The sequence below is a fragment of the Serpula lacrymans genome, assembly GCF_000218685.1.
Source record: "Serpula lacrymans var. lacrymans S7.9 unplaced genomic scaffold SERLAscaffold_17, whole genome shotgun sequence".
Taxonomy (NCBI): domain Eukaryota; kingdom Fungi; phylum Basidiomycota; class Agaricomycetes; order Boletales; family Serpulaceae; genus Serpula; species Serpula lacrymans.
In genome coordinates, this window is record NW_006763306.1 from 81925 (window position 1) to 96798 (window position 14874).

At 43.2% G+C, this 14874-nt stretch overlaps 5 protein-coding genes across 5 annotated transcripts; 3 read left to right on the forward strand and 2 right to left on the reverse strand.

Moving 5' to 3' along the window:
- Positions 1-1623: 1623 nt before the first annotated feature.
- On the forward strand, positions 1624-1848 carry SERLADRAFT_402478 (uncharacterized protein; the record flags this gene model as incomplete). Its single annotated transcript, XM_007323833.1, has 1 exon — positions 1624-1848. A coding segment is annotated over one exon (225 nt), but the record flags the coding sequence as incomplete, so codon positions are not given.
- A 6537-nt stretch (positions 1849-8385) lies between these two features.
- On the forward strand, positions 8386-8813 carry SERLADRAFT_402479 (uncharacterized protein; the record flags this gene model as incomplete). Its single annotated transcript, XM_007323834.1, has 1 exon — positions 8386-8813. The coding sequence occupies one exon, from the start codon at positions 8389-8391 to the stop codon at positions 8551-8553; it is 165 nt and encodes a 54-aa protein (XP_007323896.1).
- A 669-nt stretch (positions 8814-9482) lies between these two features.
- SERLADRAFT_411715 (uncharacterized protein) lies at positions 9483-10669 on the forward strand (the record flags this gene model as incomplete). Its single annotated transcript, XM_007323835.1, has 6 exons — positions 9483-9559; positions 9844-9898; positions 9958-9995; positions 10042-10141; positions 10166-10360; positions 10415-10669. 6 exons carry the CDS (start codon positions 9483-9485, stop codon positions 10667-10669), a joined length of 720 nt encoding a protein of 239 aa, XP_007323897.1.
- A 1682-nt stretch (positions 10670-12351) lies between these two features.
- SERLADRAFT_374461 (uncharacterized protein) lies at positions 12352-13772 on the reverse strand (the record flags this gene model as incomplete). The annotated part of the gene is made up of 3 exons (XM_007323836.1): positions 12352-12752; positions 12777-12992; positions 13760-13772. 3 exons carry the CDS (start codon positions 13770-13772, stop codon positions 12352-12354), a joined length of 630 nt encoding a protein of 209 aa, XP_007323898.1.
- Positions 13773-14186: 414 nt separating this feature from the next.
- SERLADRAFT_443221 (uncharacterized protein) lies at positions 14187-14874 on the reverse strand (the record flags this gene model as incomplete). Its single annotated transcript, XM_007323837.1, has 5 exons — positions 14187-14290; positions 14348-14434; positions 14511-14540; positions 14592-14668; positions 14741-14874. 5 exons carry the CDS (start codon positions 14872-14874, stop codon positions 14187-14189), a joined length of 432 nt encoding a protein of 143 aa, XP_007323899.1.

Here is a 14874-nt window from a genome sequence, read left to right on the forward strand (position 1 = left end):
ACGGCAACCTCGGAACCATGACCACAGCACGTGATACATCCGCATGTCCAGTTCTCACTGGACCCAACAATTTTCAGATATGGAAACTCCGGATCATCTCAAAGCTACGTCAGGAAAAAGTTCTCCGGGTTGTTACTGGAGAGGAGCTTAAGCCCTCACCAGGAAAATCTACCTCCTCAGAGGATCCTGAGATCACCTGGATACTTAAGGATAAGAAGACACATAGAATCAACCAGGACCATATCTCTGATGCCCTCCTAATGAGGACTGGAGACCTCACCAGCTCCAAGGAGTTATTTGATAAATTTGTCTCACTCCATCAGACATCCAACATTGCCTCGGCCTTCTATTCATTCCAGCAACTCACCAAATTGTCCTGGGATGGGACATCACCTATCCAGGACCACATTGCAAAAATCCGGACAATTGATTCACACTTCTCCGGAATGAAACTAGGAGTTGATACCAAACTCATGGTTTTTGCTCTTCTCCAATCTCTCCCATGCACTCCTGAATGGCAAATATTTCAGTCATCAGTAATCAACACGATTGAAGAAAATAAACTTACCTTTGATGCAGTTGAGATCCGGATCACTGCAGAAGTTGCACGACAGTCAGGGAAGGCCCCTGGAGGTTCCGAATCAGCACTCAAATCCGAGGAGAAATGGTGTAACTTCCACAAAGCCAAATCACACAACACCTCAGAGTGTCAAACACTTCAGTCAGCTGAAAAAGGTCAAAGGAAGAAGGGAAAGGAAAGACACAAGGATAAAGGAAAAGAGAAGGAAAAGGCAAATACAGCAGAGCAATCAGGAACAGAGTCATATTGCATTGGATCATGTACATATTTCCAAGCCCCTCGCTAAACACATTCAAGCTTACCTTGTGTTGGAACCCGATAAGACCAAAACAACAATTATTATTGACTCCGAAGCAACATCCCACATGGTCCCTCACTGCTCCTGGTTTGAGCCAGGAACATACCATGTTCTGCATCCTCCGAGGACAATTAGTTTTGGGGATGAATCCTCTGTAAATGCCATTGGCATTGGAACAGTAATCCTACAAGCAACTGTTGGCAAAAAGGACTACAACATTGCACTGTCAAATGTCTTACTTGTGCCAAACTTCACGTTAGCACTTGTCTCTGTCCACAAATTGTCCAAAACGGGGTTATCAACACTTTTTTCAGCAGGGTCAAATGCTTGTGAAGTTCGGAAAAAGGAGGAACTTATCCTCACTGCGTTACACAAGCGAGGACTTTATCACATCCAAGCAAAACCCGAAATCAACCCGGAGTCAGCTTTTGCAGCAGTAGATGTAAATTTATTGCACACATTGGAATAGACCACTTGCAACAAATGGTTACAAAAGGTCAGCTCCAGGACATAGACACCCTTACCAAAACCCCAGAGTTTTGTGAACCTTGTGCTTTAGGAAAGATGAAGAAATTACCTTTCAAGTCCACTGGAGGAAACCGAGCCAAGCGCCCCATACAAATTGTGCACACAGATGTTGGAGGACCAATCAAACCAACTTCCAGGGAGGGTTTTTGGTACTGGATTATCATTGTAGATGATTTCTCCAAATTTCCATGGATATATTTCCTAAAACATAAAAGTGAAGCACTGGAACGATACAAGCAATGGAAAGAAGATGTCCAAACATTCTTCCGGACTCATTTGGGAGAAGAAAACTTCACTCCACTATACACAGAATTCCTCCGGAGCGATGGGGGAGGAGAATATACTGGCAATACATTCAAAAATCAACTCTGAGGAGATGGTGTCATCCAAGAAACTACAGCTGCAGATACTCCGGAACAAAATGGCATTGCAGAACGCATGAATCAGACATTGGCTACATTAGCAACCACTATGCTCCATGATTCCAAGCTCCCAAAGTCATTTTGGGTAGATGCCATGCAAACAGCTGCATATATCACAGCACGCAGCCCAGCATCAGGACTCCATGGAAAGACCCCATATTTTACTCCAAGGGGTGCAAAGCCATAATGATTGGCTACACACATGGAAAGCAAGCCTACAAACTCCTAGACACTGAAAAACGGACTGTGTTTTCCAGTCGGCATGTCATATTCAATGAATCCGGAAAGGTACAAAAGGATGACACTGCTTCCTGGAACACAGACACTAGCACAGATCAGTGGGAGGGACTCATTCCAGAGAATGCTCACTATCCAGACCAAAAAACATTGGAGGAGGATGATCCTGACCCTCGGATCCGAGATCCAAATGAATTACAAATGGAACCACATCTCCAAGGAGATGTTCCACAAGCAATGGAACTATATCAGCATGAAGATGTTCTGAGAGCAGTGGGGCAATACCTCCGTGGAGACATTCCGAGAGCAGTGGGAGCACCTGATCAGCTAAAACACCCTCCACAACAGTCTCTACAACCAAGACCTGAACACTGGCCATCTTCAGAATGGAAAGCCAAAGTAGAGTTAAAGTCAGTGGGAGGACAGCCCCTCAACATACAGCCAGCTGATGTGGAAAAAGTCCGAATACAGCTAGACAGCCTGTCCATTGGATCAGCTTCTGGAAGGCATACAACACCTCCAAGGAGTCATCCAACACCTCCGAGGAGTCATTCAACACCTTCAGGAGTGAGTGGGGCAACAAATACACAAATGCGTCTACTCCCTGGAGTACCTGCACAAGTTCCTAAAAGAGCAGTCATGCCTGCTGAAGTCCTAGGAGTACGCAGAAGCAGTCGCCAGACCCGTCTTGCAGACAAAAACCGAGATTATCAAAGGACTCTAGATGAGGAACAGTCTCAAAAAGAGCAGCATGACAACTCCATGGAGAAACCTAACACTCCTGAGGTTCATGAAGAAACATCTGATACAGAGGAGACATTCTTTGCTGGAATAGCAAGTACTGGTCCATCTAACACAGACCTTCCAAGGACACTAAAGGAAACCTTATCACGTCCGGATAGAGAATCGTGGAAGTCTGCCTTGGAGGAGGAATTCCTAAGTCTCAATACTAATGCAGTATATGACACTGTTCCACTTCCGAAGGGAGTAAAACCCATCACATCAAAATCTGTGTTCCGGATCAAGTTTGATCAAATCAGAAACATTGAGAGATACAAACTCTGGATTGTCGCACAAGGTTTTATTCAAAGGGAGGGGATTAATTACCAGGAAGTTTTTGCTCCGGTTGCAAACTTAGAGTCAATCCAAATTATTCTAGCCCTGGCAGCAAAGTACGACCTAGAACTTGATCAAATGGACATATCCACAGCTTATCTCAATGGAGAACTTGAAGAAGAACTGTACATGCTTCCTCCAGGGGGTGTTCCTATCCAACCTGGATACTGCTGGAGATTGAAGAAATCCATCTACGGGTTAAAACAAGCTGGTCGTACATGGAACAAAACTTTTGATCGCAAGCTCCAGGAGCTCGGTTTCACAAGACTAAATGCAGAAACATGTCTCTATGTATTCCGGGACAACAAACAAATATGCTTTGTTGTTGTCTATGTAGATGACCTCCTCCTAGGAGCTTCATCCCGAAAATTCATGGATATCACAAAAGCCAAACTCGAATCCATATTCAAAATGTGGGACCTTGGAGAAGCAAAATACATCCTCGGAATAGAAACCCAACATGATCGTTCTGCAACGCCAATACATTGACACAGTCCCGGAGCGCACTGGAATGAAGAACTGCAAACCAGTATGGACACCAATGGCCCATGGATCAAAACTCCTTGCAAATGCTCCAGGGGAAGATATTGTGCAACACGAGATGCATATCGAAGGGTGTCAAGTGTCATACCTCTCAATTGTAGGCTCCCTCATGTATGCCATGCTTGGAACCCGCCCAGACATTGCCTACGTTGTTGGAATACTAAGCAGGCATAGCTCAGCTCCAAGGAGCCATCACTGGGAAGCTGCAAAATGTGTCCTCTGATATCTGAAAGCAACCAGGGACATGGAACTACGATATGATGGCACAGATGTCTCCATGGACATGGATTTCTATGGATATTCAGATGCAGATTGGTCTGGAGACCCAGACACGTCTCGATCAACATCAGGGTTTGTCTTTATCACCATCCGAGGAGCAATCTCCTGGACAAGCAAAAGACAAAGCATGGTAGCTTTATCCTCCACGGAGTCAGAGTACATTGGATTGAGCAATGCTGGACAACACCTTGCATGGCTTTGGATATTTTTTGAAGAAATTGGACATGCTCAAAATGGACCTACAACATTGCACTGTGACAATCAAGCAGCTATCATTCTTACACGAGATCCACAGTTCCGTGCTCGCACAAAACACATTCAATGGAAATATCATTTTATCCGAGATGACTTAGTATCAAAGGGAGAGGCAGTAATCAGATATGTTCCTACAGGAGATATGGTTGCAGACATTCTCACTAAACCCCTCACTCATGAAAAACACTGGAAATTCTCTAAAGCTATGGGACTACGGTTGCACTCGAGTGGGAGTGACAAAACCGGATAAACCCGGTCTCTGCCAAAGCAGCCATTGTTCTCTATAGAGCATAGCCACCACTCCATGGAGTAACCATTGTTCTCCTAGGAGTCATTATACTGTAGCGAGTAGCACCTCCGACTATAAGTAGTAGGGGGTTTAGTATAGGAATACCTCAGTCGTTTCTATAGCCTCTCAGGCAGCGGCTGAGTTATGTTACATTACATTTATTAGAGATTACCTTAAACTAACATCTATTGTAGTTTCACTTAGGTAAATAATAAAGTCGTTTCTATAGCCTCTCAGGCAGCGGCTGAGTTTCACTTAGTTTTATTACCATGGACCATGGTCCCTAACTTGACGGAAGTAGACAGAGGAGAATAGAGGATGAAAAGGGAGCAGAGTAAAGACCCTTCAGAGAAGGATTGGAAAAAATTAGAAAGGAACTTGTAAAAAATGAAGGAATCTAGTTGATATTTGAACTGCAGGAACGAAGTACAGGAGCTACAACTTATATACTGTCGGAGGAGTAGGGGCTTGTAAGGAGTAACTTGTAATGTAGGTACAGAGTTCTATGCAGACAATTATCTAGCAAGAGGAGAATGTATGTGCAAGGAGTCTATCATAAGGTTTAAATCACAGAGTCCATGAGGAGTACGGGAACGTGCATAGGAAAGCATATGATAGACTAAAAGTCCAGTGCAGGAGTATCATAGCGGACAACTGGAGTACCATGTGGGGGTGGGATACGGGGGGGGGCTATGCCAACCAGCAGGCCATGAAGAGCATAATCCCAAGAATACCAAAGGTTTGGGAGGTTTGGATTTGGGGAAATATCTCTTTCAGAGATTGTTGTGGGTAAACAACAGGAGGACTTGCTGAGGAGTCTCCTTGATCTATTGGGGTTTATATATATCTACAGACTATTTGTACATGTGTACAATACAGTTGATGAAGGCAGTGGCAGATGATGTCATAGGGCACAGCCTGTGTGACCAGTTCCACTGCATGAGAGACTTGTAGCTAAGAATAAAGAAAAGCAGTGCAGCGCGAGACAGTGGAGTTTGAACAAAATGGAAAGTGCCACATGGTACAGTGTGTGAAAACTACAAAAGAAAGTTAAAGTGGAGAATGAAATCTAAAGGTCCAAAAATTGTGTATTGTAACACATATAAGTTTTGTAGTGCTCTCATTGGCATTGGTTGTGACTTGTGCTTGCTGTTATGTTTGTTTTTGAGCTGTAAGTAGTAGCATTCAGGACTGTGTAGTCTTTTGGATTCATCAAAATCTACTTATTAAACAATCACTACTATACTAATTAAATATCCAGGACAAATTATTTGGTTCATTGATAGTAAGGTCAGTAATGGTTGGTTTAACACCCAAGGTGACAGCAGTCATGCATGCAACTATGATGATTGAAAGCCCTCCTGGTTATAATGATACCACAGGAACATTAAGTAAATATTCTTTTGAAATCTGGTTCTGTCAGTCTGGGGCCATGTGAAGAATTGAGGCAAAGAATTTGGTCTAGCAAAGCATCGGTAGTAGGGTTGAAGACAGCTTCAAATAGAGTTTATTATGGTGGTAAGATTTGTATGTTGTATCATATTATTAGTATGATAGCACTGGCATGTAGAAGTCTTACCTATAATTTGACGTCTCAGACCAGGAGAATATACTGTATAACGTGCAAAGGTGCCGGAGAATTAGCATCTACTAGGTTGCACACGAGTGAGCTCAGCACCTTATGATGCTTGATATTCAGATTCACCTCAAAATGGATACTGATTCACAAGGAGTCCATTCCTGTTGTATAAACGCTCCAGGTAAACTAGTATGCAGGAGCTGGGATGAGCAAGGGCAGCCTGACAAGTATACCCGCAATAGCCGCATGCACAAGTTGCAACATACTCTCCAGCATATAAGCCATCATGAGCTACAATTATGGCACTCCCAGTATACACCCCTCAATATCACTGCAACATTGCACAAAAGTAGGATGGAGCCAGGAGATTGTGGATTTGGCAGCAGTGCATTAGATCCAATGGTGTTATCTGTTCACCCAACAGTGTCACTGACCTTCAAACAATGTTAACGCAGACAAGACATGTAATTTAGCAACCTTGATTGAATGTGAGAGTGAAACATAGACTTGACATAGCCACAAGCATGTTAGAATATACAATCCATACTATAGACTTAGAATATTTCCGCTTTGTTGCTTACTAATGGCATAGCCACAACATAATATGCCTCGTTGCATCACAGTTTCTTTCCTCAGTTCTACTGAGGCAATTAACTGTGAGTATATCCATATCATCACCATAGAAGTACTTTACTGACAATGGTGTACAGTATTAACTTTACTATAGTGTTAGCCAGCTCACAAGTTATGAGTCCAGGAAACACCACTGCTTCGACTTCCTCCTCAGGAATATATGCTATACCGAAGCTATCAGCAGATGACTCAAATTGGATATTATAGAAATCTCAATTTGTTGTTGATGATGAGAATTGTAGTTAGAAAACCACACACAAAACAAACTAATACACAATCCTCCCAGATTCCATGGAACTTGTGTATGGGCTTTGCCTCCTAGAACAGTGGAGTGGTCTGGTTGTTCGTGGGGTAGTACATATGACAATCCTTCAAAGTAAAACCCAGAGATGTATGGGTGTGGGTTTTGAGGAGGAGGCATAGTTGAATTATAGAAGATAGGGGCTTAGTGACGAGTATGGACAAGCACTACCTTGTTAATTGTAGCATAAGGTAGGTTTGAGAACAACGAGATGACGAGGTGACGAGGTTCCCAGTGATAGCAGGCTCCTGACGCACAAACTGTAGTGCTCAGAAGGACTCTAATCGAAAGGGATGACAATGACTTCAAAAGTGGGAAGTGACAATGACAGCAGTTAACAGTGGTAGCAGTGGGAATTGTTGTGATCACACTGGATCACAAGTAGCAGAGTAGTGAACTTGAGATTTAGAGAAGAAGTCTGGTTTGGAGTTCTTGTTGTTTTTTTACAAGGTAGAATACAGGAGTTTATATAGTAAAAGAAAGGGAGGCTATGCACAGTATAGCTGTGCAAAAAAAATGAGAAAGAACATGAAGGAAGGAATGTATGCTGATGAATCCTGCGTAGGTAGTACAGGATAAGATCATCAAAATAAGGAAAAGAAAGAGATAGAACAATAAATGCTGTGTAAGTAATGTCACAGGTTTGTACAGCCATAAAATAAAGTCCAATAGCAAAAAGAGAGCAGGAAAATCATGATGTCATGGGAAGATGCAGTAAAAAAGGATAAAGAAAAACAATATCAGTATCAACATAGTTCCTTTATTGTCAGTCAGACAATCTAAAAAATTATGTGTCCATAAAAATGATTCAATAATCAAAAATAATTGCACTGTAAATGAATATTCTGCTAGAAAAAAGAAACTGGAGCCACCGGTCCACCACCTAGTCCAAATCCGACAGTTCCATGGCCTTACCAATGGACTGGTTGTGTTGGACCACCTGACCAAACGAGGGAGGGAGAGAAGTAGTTCCAATTTGGAACAAGTGAGTCCCAGGTAGCGTGTGGTAGGTGTAGCTGTAGTGAAGACGATGGAAAAAAGATCAGTATACCCAAGTGAATGGGACAGCGATGAACATGGTTGACGCAAGGGGATGAACCTTCTCCAGCTCAAAAACTACCCACCCACGCTCCAACCAGGCAAGACAAGCGACCGATGTTTTGATAGTATATGATGGCAGATCGACGTCATAAAGATGGACCTGTTGCCCTATTTGAACCGGCTGCCGGGGCTTTGCTGAGATCAGCAGTGGCATGTGGTAGTCAACGGATCGGCGACGGAAGCGGATAGGAAGTGGTGACATCAGAAATGGTGGGGGTGCAAATAAGATGAGGAGGAGGAGGGTGGAGGTGATGAAAAAGTGGATTAGAATGGGGATCCAGAAACGACCGTCAGGTGAGAATAAAAAGGAGAGGAAGGGGCCCATGGTGGGGCTAGGCAAAGGAAGGGGAGTAAGGGAAACAACAAAAGCGAGGGCGCAATGCAATGTGTAGCCAGTGGCGACGCAAAAATTTGCCGAAATGCTGAAATGCCGAAAGTACCGAATGGAAAAGCAAAGGTGAGCATGACTGGATTGCCTAATAGAGGTGGTGCTGATCAGCCACAAGTTCCAAAAAGGCAATATTAATTACTATTCCACGTGGCACTGTGCCTGTGTGGCGCAAAGGCGAGTCTTTTTGAATATTCGCTTCGTTATTGACACCTGTCCATGCTACCAATCAACTTTGGTGCATGACACCGGGTCAAATGGGTATGATTCAGTAATGGTGGTAGTAGATTGCTTCTCCAAAGAAGTGGTATTCATACCCAACAACAAAACTATTACCGCCGCTGGTATACCAGATTTAGTTAAAGATTTTGTATGGTCTATCCATGGATTACCAGAAACGGATATTTCCGATAGAGGACCTCAATTCCCTAGCGAATTTATGAAAGAATTATGCCGGATGCTGGGCATCAAACCTAAATTATCAACGGTGTTCCATGCGCAGACTGATGGACAAACAGAGAGACTCAACCAGGAGTTGAAACAATATCTCTGGATATTTATTAATGACAGGCAGACGGATTGGGCCAAGTGGCTAAAGAGACCTGGTAACCTACGGTACCAGGAATACAACATTGCCTGTGACATTCAGGTCCATATTTATATGTGTTTGGTACATCGAACGATTGCATGCATCACCCACTGGCAGCAGTAACCTTCCTGCGTGTGTTTACTTTCGAATGCTCGCTCGTCGTTGCCAGCGTAGGGCAGAGGAAGAGGCGAGGATAGCTGAGCTGGTTGCACAGTATGAGCGCAGTGCACTCTTACTCTTTGGCTCTCGCTCGAGATCTCCTGGCCAACATAGTACAGGCGAATTGTGGTAGTGTAAGCACTATCAGTGGTTAAAGGACAACGGGTATTTTCTCCGCACTCGCTATGCTCCAGACTGGTCCCCTTCATGGAAAACCACCAATGTATCATGGGTGGAGTGTGAAGATAGACAAGGTCCACTCGTATGTAGTAGTGAACTCGTGTGTCGCTTTGGTTGACAGTGGGTCAATTAACAGGTAGAGCATGTGTTGGATGCCACTCGAATATCTGATGGGGCCTTTGTAACTTTGAAGTTGTTCAAAAAGTCACTACATCCTTTCGAGATTGAAATAGGCCAGTTCTTTTCGACAGAATCACTTCTATCCGACCCTGCCAATCATTGTGTACCAATTTACGATGTGCTTGTTGTACCGGATGACGAAGATCGTGCTATTATTGTGATGCCTTTATTGCGTTTTTTCGACAGTCCGCCCTTCGACACTTTCGGGGAAGTGATCGACTTTCTTCGCCAAATTTCCGTAGTAAGTGCATCAGTCACTCAAAAATAAAAATAAAGTTTCCAAACGGTTTCTTTCACCAGGGTTTGCGATTCATGCACAAACATCACGTCGCTCATCGGTATGTACCATAACTATTATATGATTCATTGCTGAAAGTTATACAGTGATTGCTTGAATCTAAACATCATGATGGATGCAACACCTCTATTTGTCGACCCGTATCACCCTCAAGATCTTGAAATGAAACGCGATTACACGGGGCGGGTAAGCTATCACACTCGTACCCAGCGTCCGCCAAAATATCTATTTGTCGATTTTGGTATATCACGCCGCTATGGTCCTAATGATATAGCTCCTCTGGAAGATCCAATATGGGGAGGCGATAAAACAGTTCCCGAATTCCAGCAGTCGAACGAGCCCCGCAATCCATTCCCAACAGACGTATACTATCTGGGAAATATGATCAGGAACTCATTTTTGGTGGTGTGTCACTTTTGGTGTTTCTCAAGGAACTGATTACGCATTACTTTTATCAAGGCCAGAACAGGTTTTGAGTTCGTGGAACCGCTGGTGAAAGACATGGTACAGGATGACCCAGAAAAGCGGCCCAACATGGATGAAGTCATTCTACGGTTTGAGGGGATCATCAAGCAACTAAGCAGCTGGAAATTGCGATCACGCGTCATTAACGAGCACGATGACAACATTTTGGGTTTTTATCGTTGTGTCACTCATTGGGCCCGCCGCTTCAGCTTGGTTATCAGGAGGGTGTCTGCCATACCAACACCTTGAAACTGTCGTACCTGCTACATGTACTTCTGGATCTATCTGAAGAACTAGTTGGTGTGTTAGGCATTCTATGTGCAGTCCATATGGCCGGTGCCTTTAAGACTGAAGTTATGTGCAGCCAGATTGTAATATATCATCGCCCGCTGGGCAGCCCTGGACCGGCTTACCAGGAAAGACCAAGCAAATACTCGTGGAATGTCTAGGGTCACAATGCAGACAAGCTAGGGTGCACAAACTTCATATTGGACAGAGCAAAAGTCAACGATGAGACTCGAGCGATATTCCCATTGTGGCAAACTAGAATTCTGGCAGAAGGCACGGGGAGGATTGGGTTGCCAGTGGTAACGCCGACAAGTACAAAGTGCTATTCGAAGTTTGGAAGCGCCTAAGCCGAGAATTAGGTTCGTCACTCCATTGGTACATCGTGATCCTCCGCCAAACCTGTGTACCTAAGTAATCTAGGTGTCACAATCCACCCCTGAGTACGGGTCTACAATAATGAAACCTGTTTATCCACCAATACGGTGGATGAATAGTTACTGTAGGAATTTTGAATACAGCCGCAGTGTGGCATTGGTTTTTTCCTGGTACCATAGGTTACCAGGTCTCAGAACCAGCTATTGACACTACTTTTGGCCCCAGTGATTCATACTGACCATCTGCACTTGGCACATGAGCGCCATCTCTTTTCATTGAACCGCCACAGACATAGTACCACAGACACATCTTTTTGTGCAGGAACAGTATGCGCCTCTCAACACCCCATACTTCCCTTGCTTCCAATTAACACCAATGAACTTGAAAATGAGTTGTCTCGAGAACACATAACCAATGCAATCAAACCATTTGTCTTGCCGTGCCCCTTTGACGATCCAAGTGTCATGTTGCTTTTTGAAGAAGAGTGTTGATGAGGTCCTGTAGAAATCCTTGGTCAGTTTTTTGATCGAACTAATGACAATAACCATGCCTACTTTGAGTTGTATGGTGTGCATTACTTCAAAATTTGTAATTTAAAAATCATCATTATTCCAAATGTCTCGCACCTCAAGCCTTCATACCACATTCTTACCATATGATATATACAAATGATGGTATAACTTCCGCCATGGGGCCAGGAGTGCCTGGAGGGCGATGTTATTTAAACTCCCGATGGGTCTGATCGATAATTGTATACCTCATTCATAAATTAAAACTCTAATGTACATATAATCACAATATATTGTGATACGTTACGCTAGAGATCGTCTTTCAGAGAGTATGAGACAAATTCAAAAAACATACATGGAGTGATGTAATGAGACCAAGAAAACAACCATAAGATGATATAAAACAAGGCTTTCAATGCTCATGACAAGTGCTCTGGATGTCCATATTATCAATCTCCTCCAGCGACGATATGTCTGACTTTGAAGAAGCTGACTGAGAAGGACCACAGCAAGCTTTAACAACGGGACTGAGATTGTAGTAAGCACAGTAAGTGTTGCAGCAATGGAGGTAGGGGAAATTGTACAAAGTTTCCGTCCAATTGCCCTCACCAAAACAAGCAGCATGACTCCTAAGATATGCAATTAGCTAGTAGGCAAAGTAACTAAGAAAAAAACCCACTTTACTGTGATCATCTGGCAATCAGTCAACAGAAAACCGGCATCTGAGAAAGGGGATCGATGATCAGTAAGCTATGCAAGTTAGGACCTAAAAATGAAATAAATACCTTGGAAATCAGACAAGAAAGCAAGACCATGAGAGATATTATACTGGACATGTTGCACGAAACAAAGAAACTCAGTGATCAACTGTTGCTGGTCATTCAAACCAGGTCTAGGTGAGGCATTGTTGTTGTTAATATACTTCACAAAATCTCCATCAATTTGCTCCTCAAGCAGGTATACTGCACCTTTCAGACTCGGGACAAGAGGCACAGCAATGGCAGAATAAACCATACATAGGCGAGGAAGTTTGGGAGGTGGAAGTTCAGTGGGATTTTCTTTGTGTTTAGAACAACTCCTAATAAACTGATACACCATTTTCATCAGACTACACCCCCAATACATGCAGTTGGCTTTGACAAGCATTTTTGCAAGCTCATCTTGGATAGCAAGTCACTTCCTACCTGAGCGTGGGGCCAATATAGAGGCAGCTGGTGAAGCATTGGCCATGCTAGGTTGAAGTCTGTAGTACCACTGTTTAGCAATGATTTCTCCTCTGTGTAGGAATATGATGGATTGAATGGGAAAGTCAGAGGTAGGAAAGAGTTCATCTACAAAGATGGGGTGACAGGTTTTAAAGGATCTAGGGGGTCCAAGCATTGATTTGCTACTATGGTCTACTGTCAGACTTGCACGAGGTTGCTTGTCCATATTCTCAATATTAAAAGGCGAGGGTGTCTTGAGTAGCAAATTCAATGTAGCTGTAGGTACTGGAAATAGAGTGTACATCCCTGAGTTGTCCTTTACTGTGAAATGTTAATATGAGATCCTGAAATCAAAGAGATAGGAAACATACCAAAGAGTTTTGCCTGCAGTCAAACATTAGACTGTTCTTCCATCACACATTTGAATTCCTCCTCATTGGGTACATGAAACTCCTCTTGTTCCTCACTACTGTTTTTGTCCTCAGTCAACATCATCACAGTACTTTTGAATTTAAGACGGTACAGGTGAGGCACCTGAACAAGTGATATTTTGTTGATGCTGAAAGAAGACATTAGATTAGGTATAGAAGCATCTCACAGCAGTACATACCTGTGCACATTTCAATGATGCCGAATTACTTACAGTCTCTTTGTCAGGTATATTGGATTTCTTGACCCTCTTTTTCAGATGGGTCGCCGAACGAAAGACCTATTTGCTATGAGTAAGAAGTAAGTAAGAAAGTATGATGCTTACCTTCTCCATTACACTAACATCTGAATTGTCACTCTCAGACCCATTCTTTAAACTCTCCTTCCAAAATAATATATTGTGATACTGTGCATAGGTGATTACGAGTAAGATGGTGACTTTACAGTTTGACACAAACTTGGGGATGGGGTCCTTGTTGCTGACCTGGTAAAACACTTTGTGAAGGATGAGGTGGTCTGAATTCCACTGAGGCCTACGAGGGTCATACAGTAAGAACTTCGGCAACCTATACATTTCCAGCGAATTTAGAGCAAGGTCATAGTCACTAGTCTACTCTGTTCACTCTGTCTATATCAACTATAGGTTTTTGATTGCCATACACCACACTTCTAAACACATCAAAGCAACCGGAAGAGTGACATAACATTCAAGGTTCTAATCAATGTAAGCCCCAAGTAACAATAACATGTGGGTAAAGACTTACCCCACTAAAACAGTCCTCAATTTCCCCTCCTCTTTCAAGCAATGGATAACCACTCGCAGAGTGACACATTGTTGGGGTGCAATGGTGGCGATTGTGGTGGTGGCTATGGTGAGCATGGTTAGGGGTATAGCCCATTGTAGAGCTATTGTTGACAGTAGGCTGGCATGAGAGAGCGACTGGTGTGTACAACCTTATGTTAGAGCCTGGTCAGATGGTTGCCTGGGATGGTTGCTTTGAGGGGGAGATTGGTAAGTTTTTGAGCAGCTGCAGAACTAATGTGCTGTTTAGGAAAGACTTGTTCTACAAAACAAGTAGTGAGTGTGGGGATAGCATAAAGACAATGCACTATAAACATACCTCCACATTGTGCAGCAGAAGATGCCTTCACCAGCACTCGCCTGGTTTCAGCATCTACAACATGTTGTTCGGGAATGGCCATGAAGTCTAATGTGGCACCAAGGACATCAATCAATCAATGATCGGTAGATCAGTGGAATGATATCATAGACATAGGACTTACTTGCAATGGGAAGTTGGTTTGCATCCTCAGCTTGACACTTTTAGTCATAGTGTTTGGTGCAGTCGGGACAGCAATGTCTACCTGATCCATTCATAGCCTTGACATATATGAATATGACATTGCAGTCAAAGTATGTCAAACAACGCTTGCACTGTTGCCTGGCCTCATGATTAGAAGCAGGTGTAAAGTCAACCATGATAGTGTAGAAAACAAACCATGTAAACACTGACCTAACAGCTCCATTTGAACGCATCTTATAGATGTATCTCTCCAAGCATATTACTGGAGCTTTTCCATTCATGAATACAATGACCCGGTTCTTCAAGTGATCTGTTGGTGACTCAGAGGTGCTTGGGATTCCCAT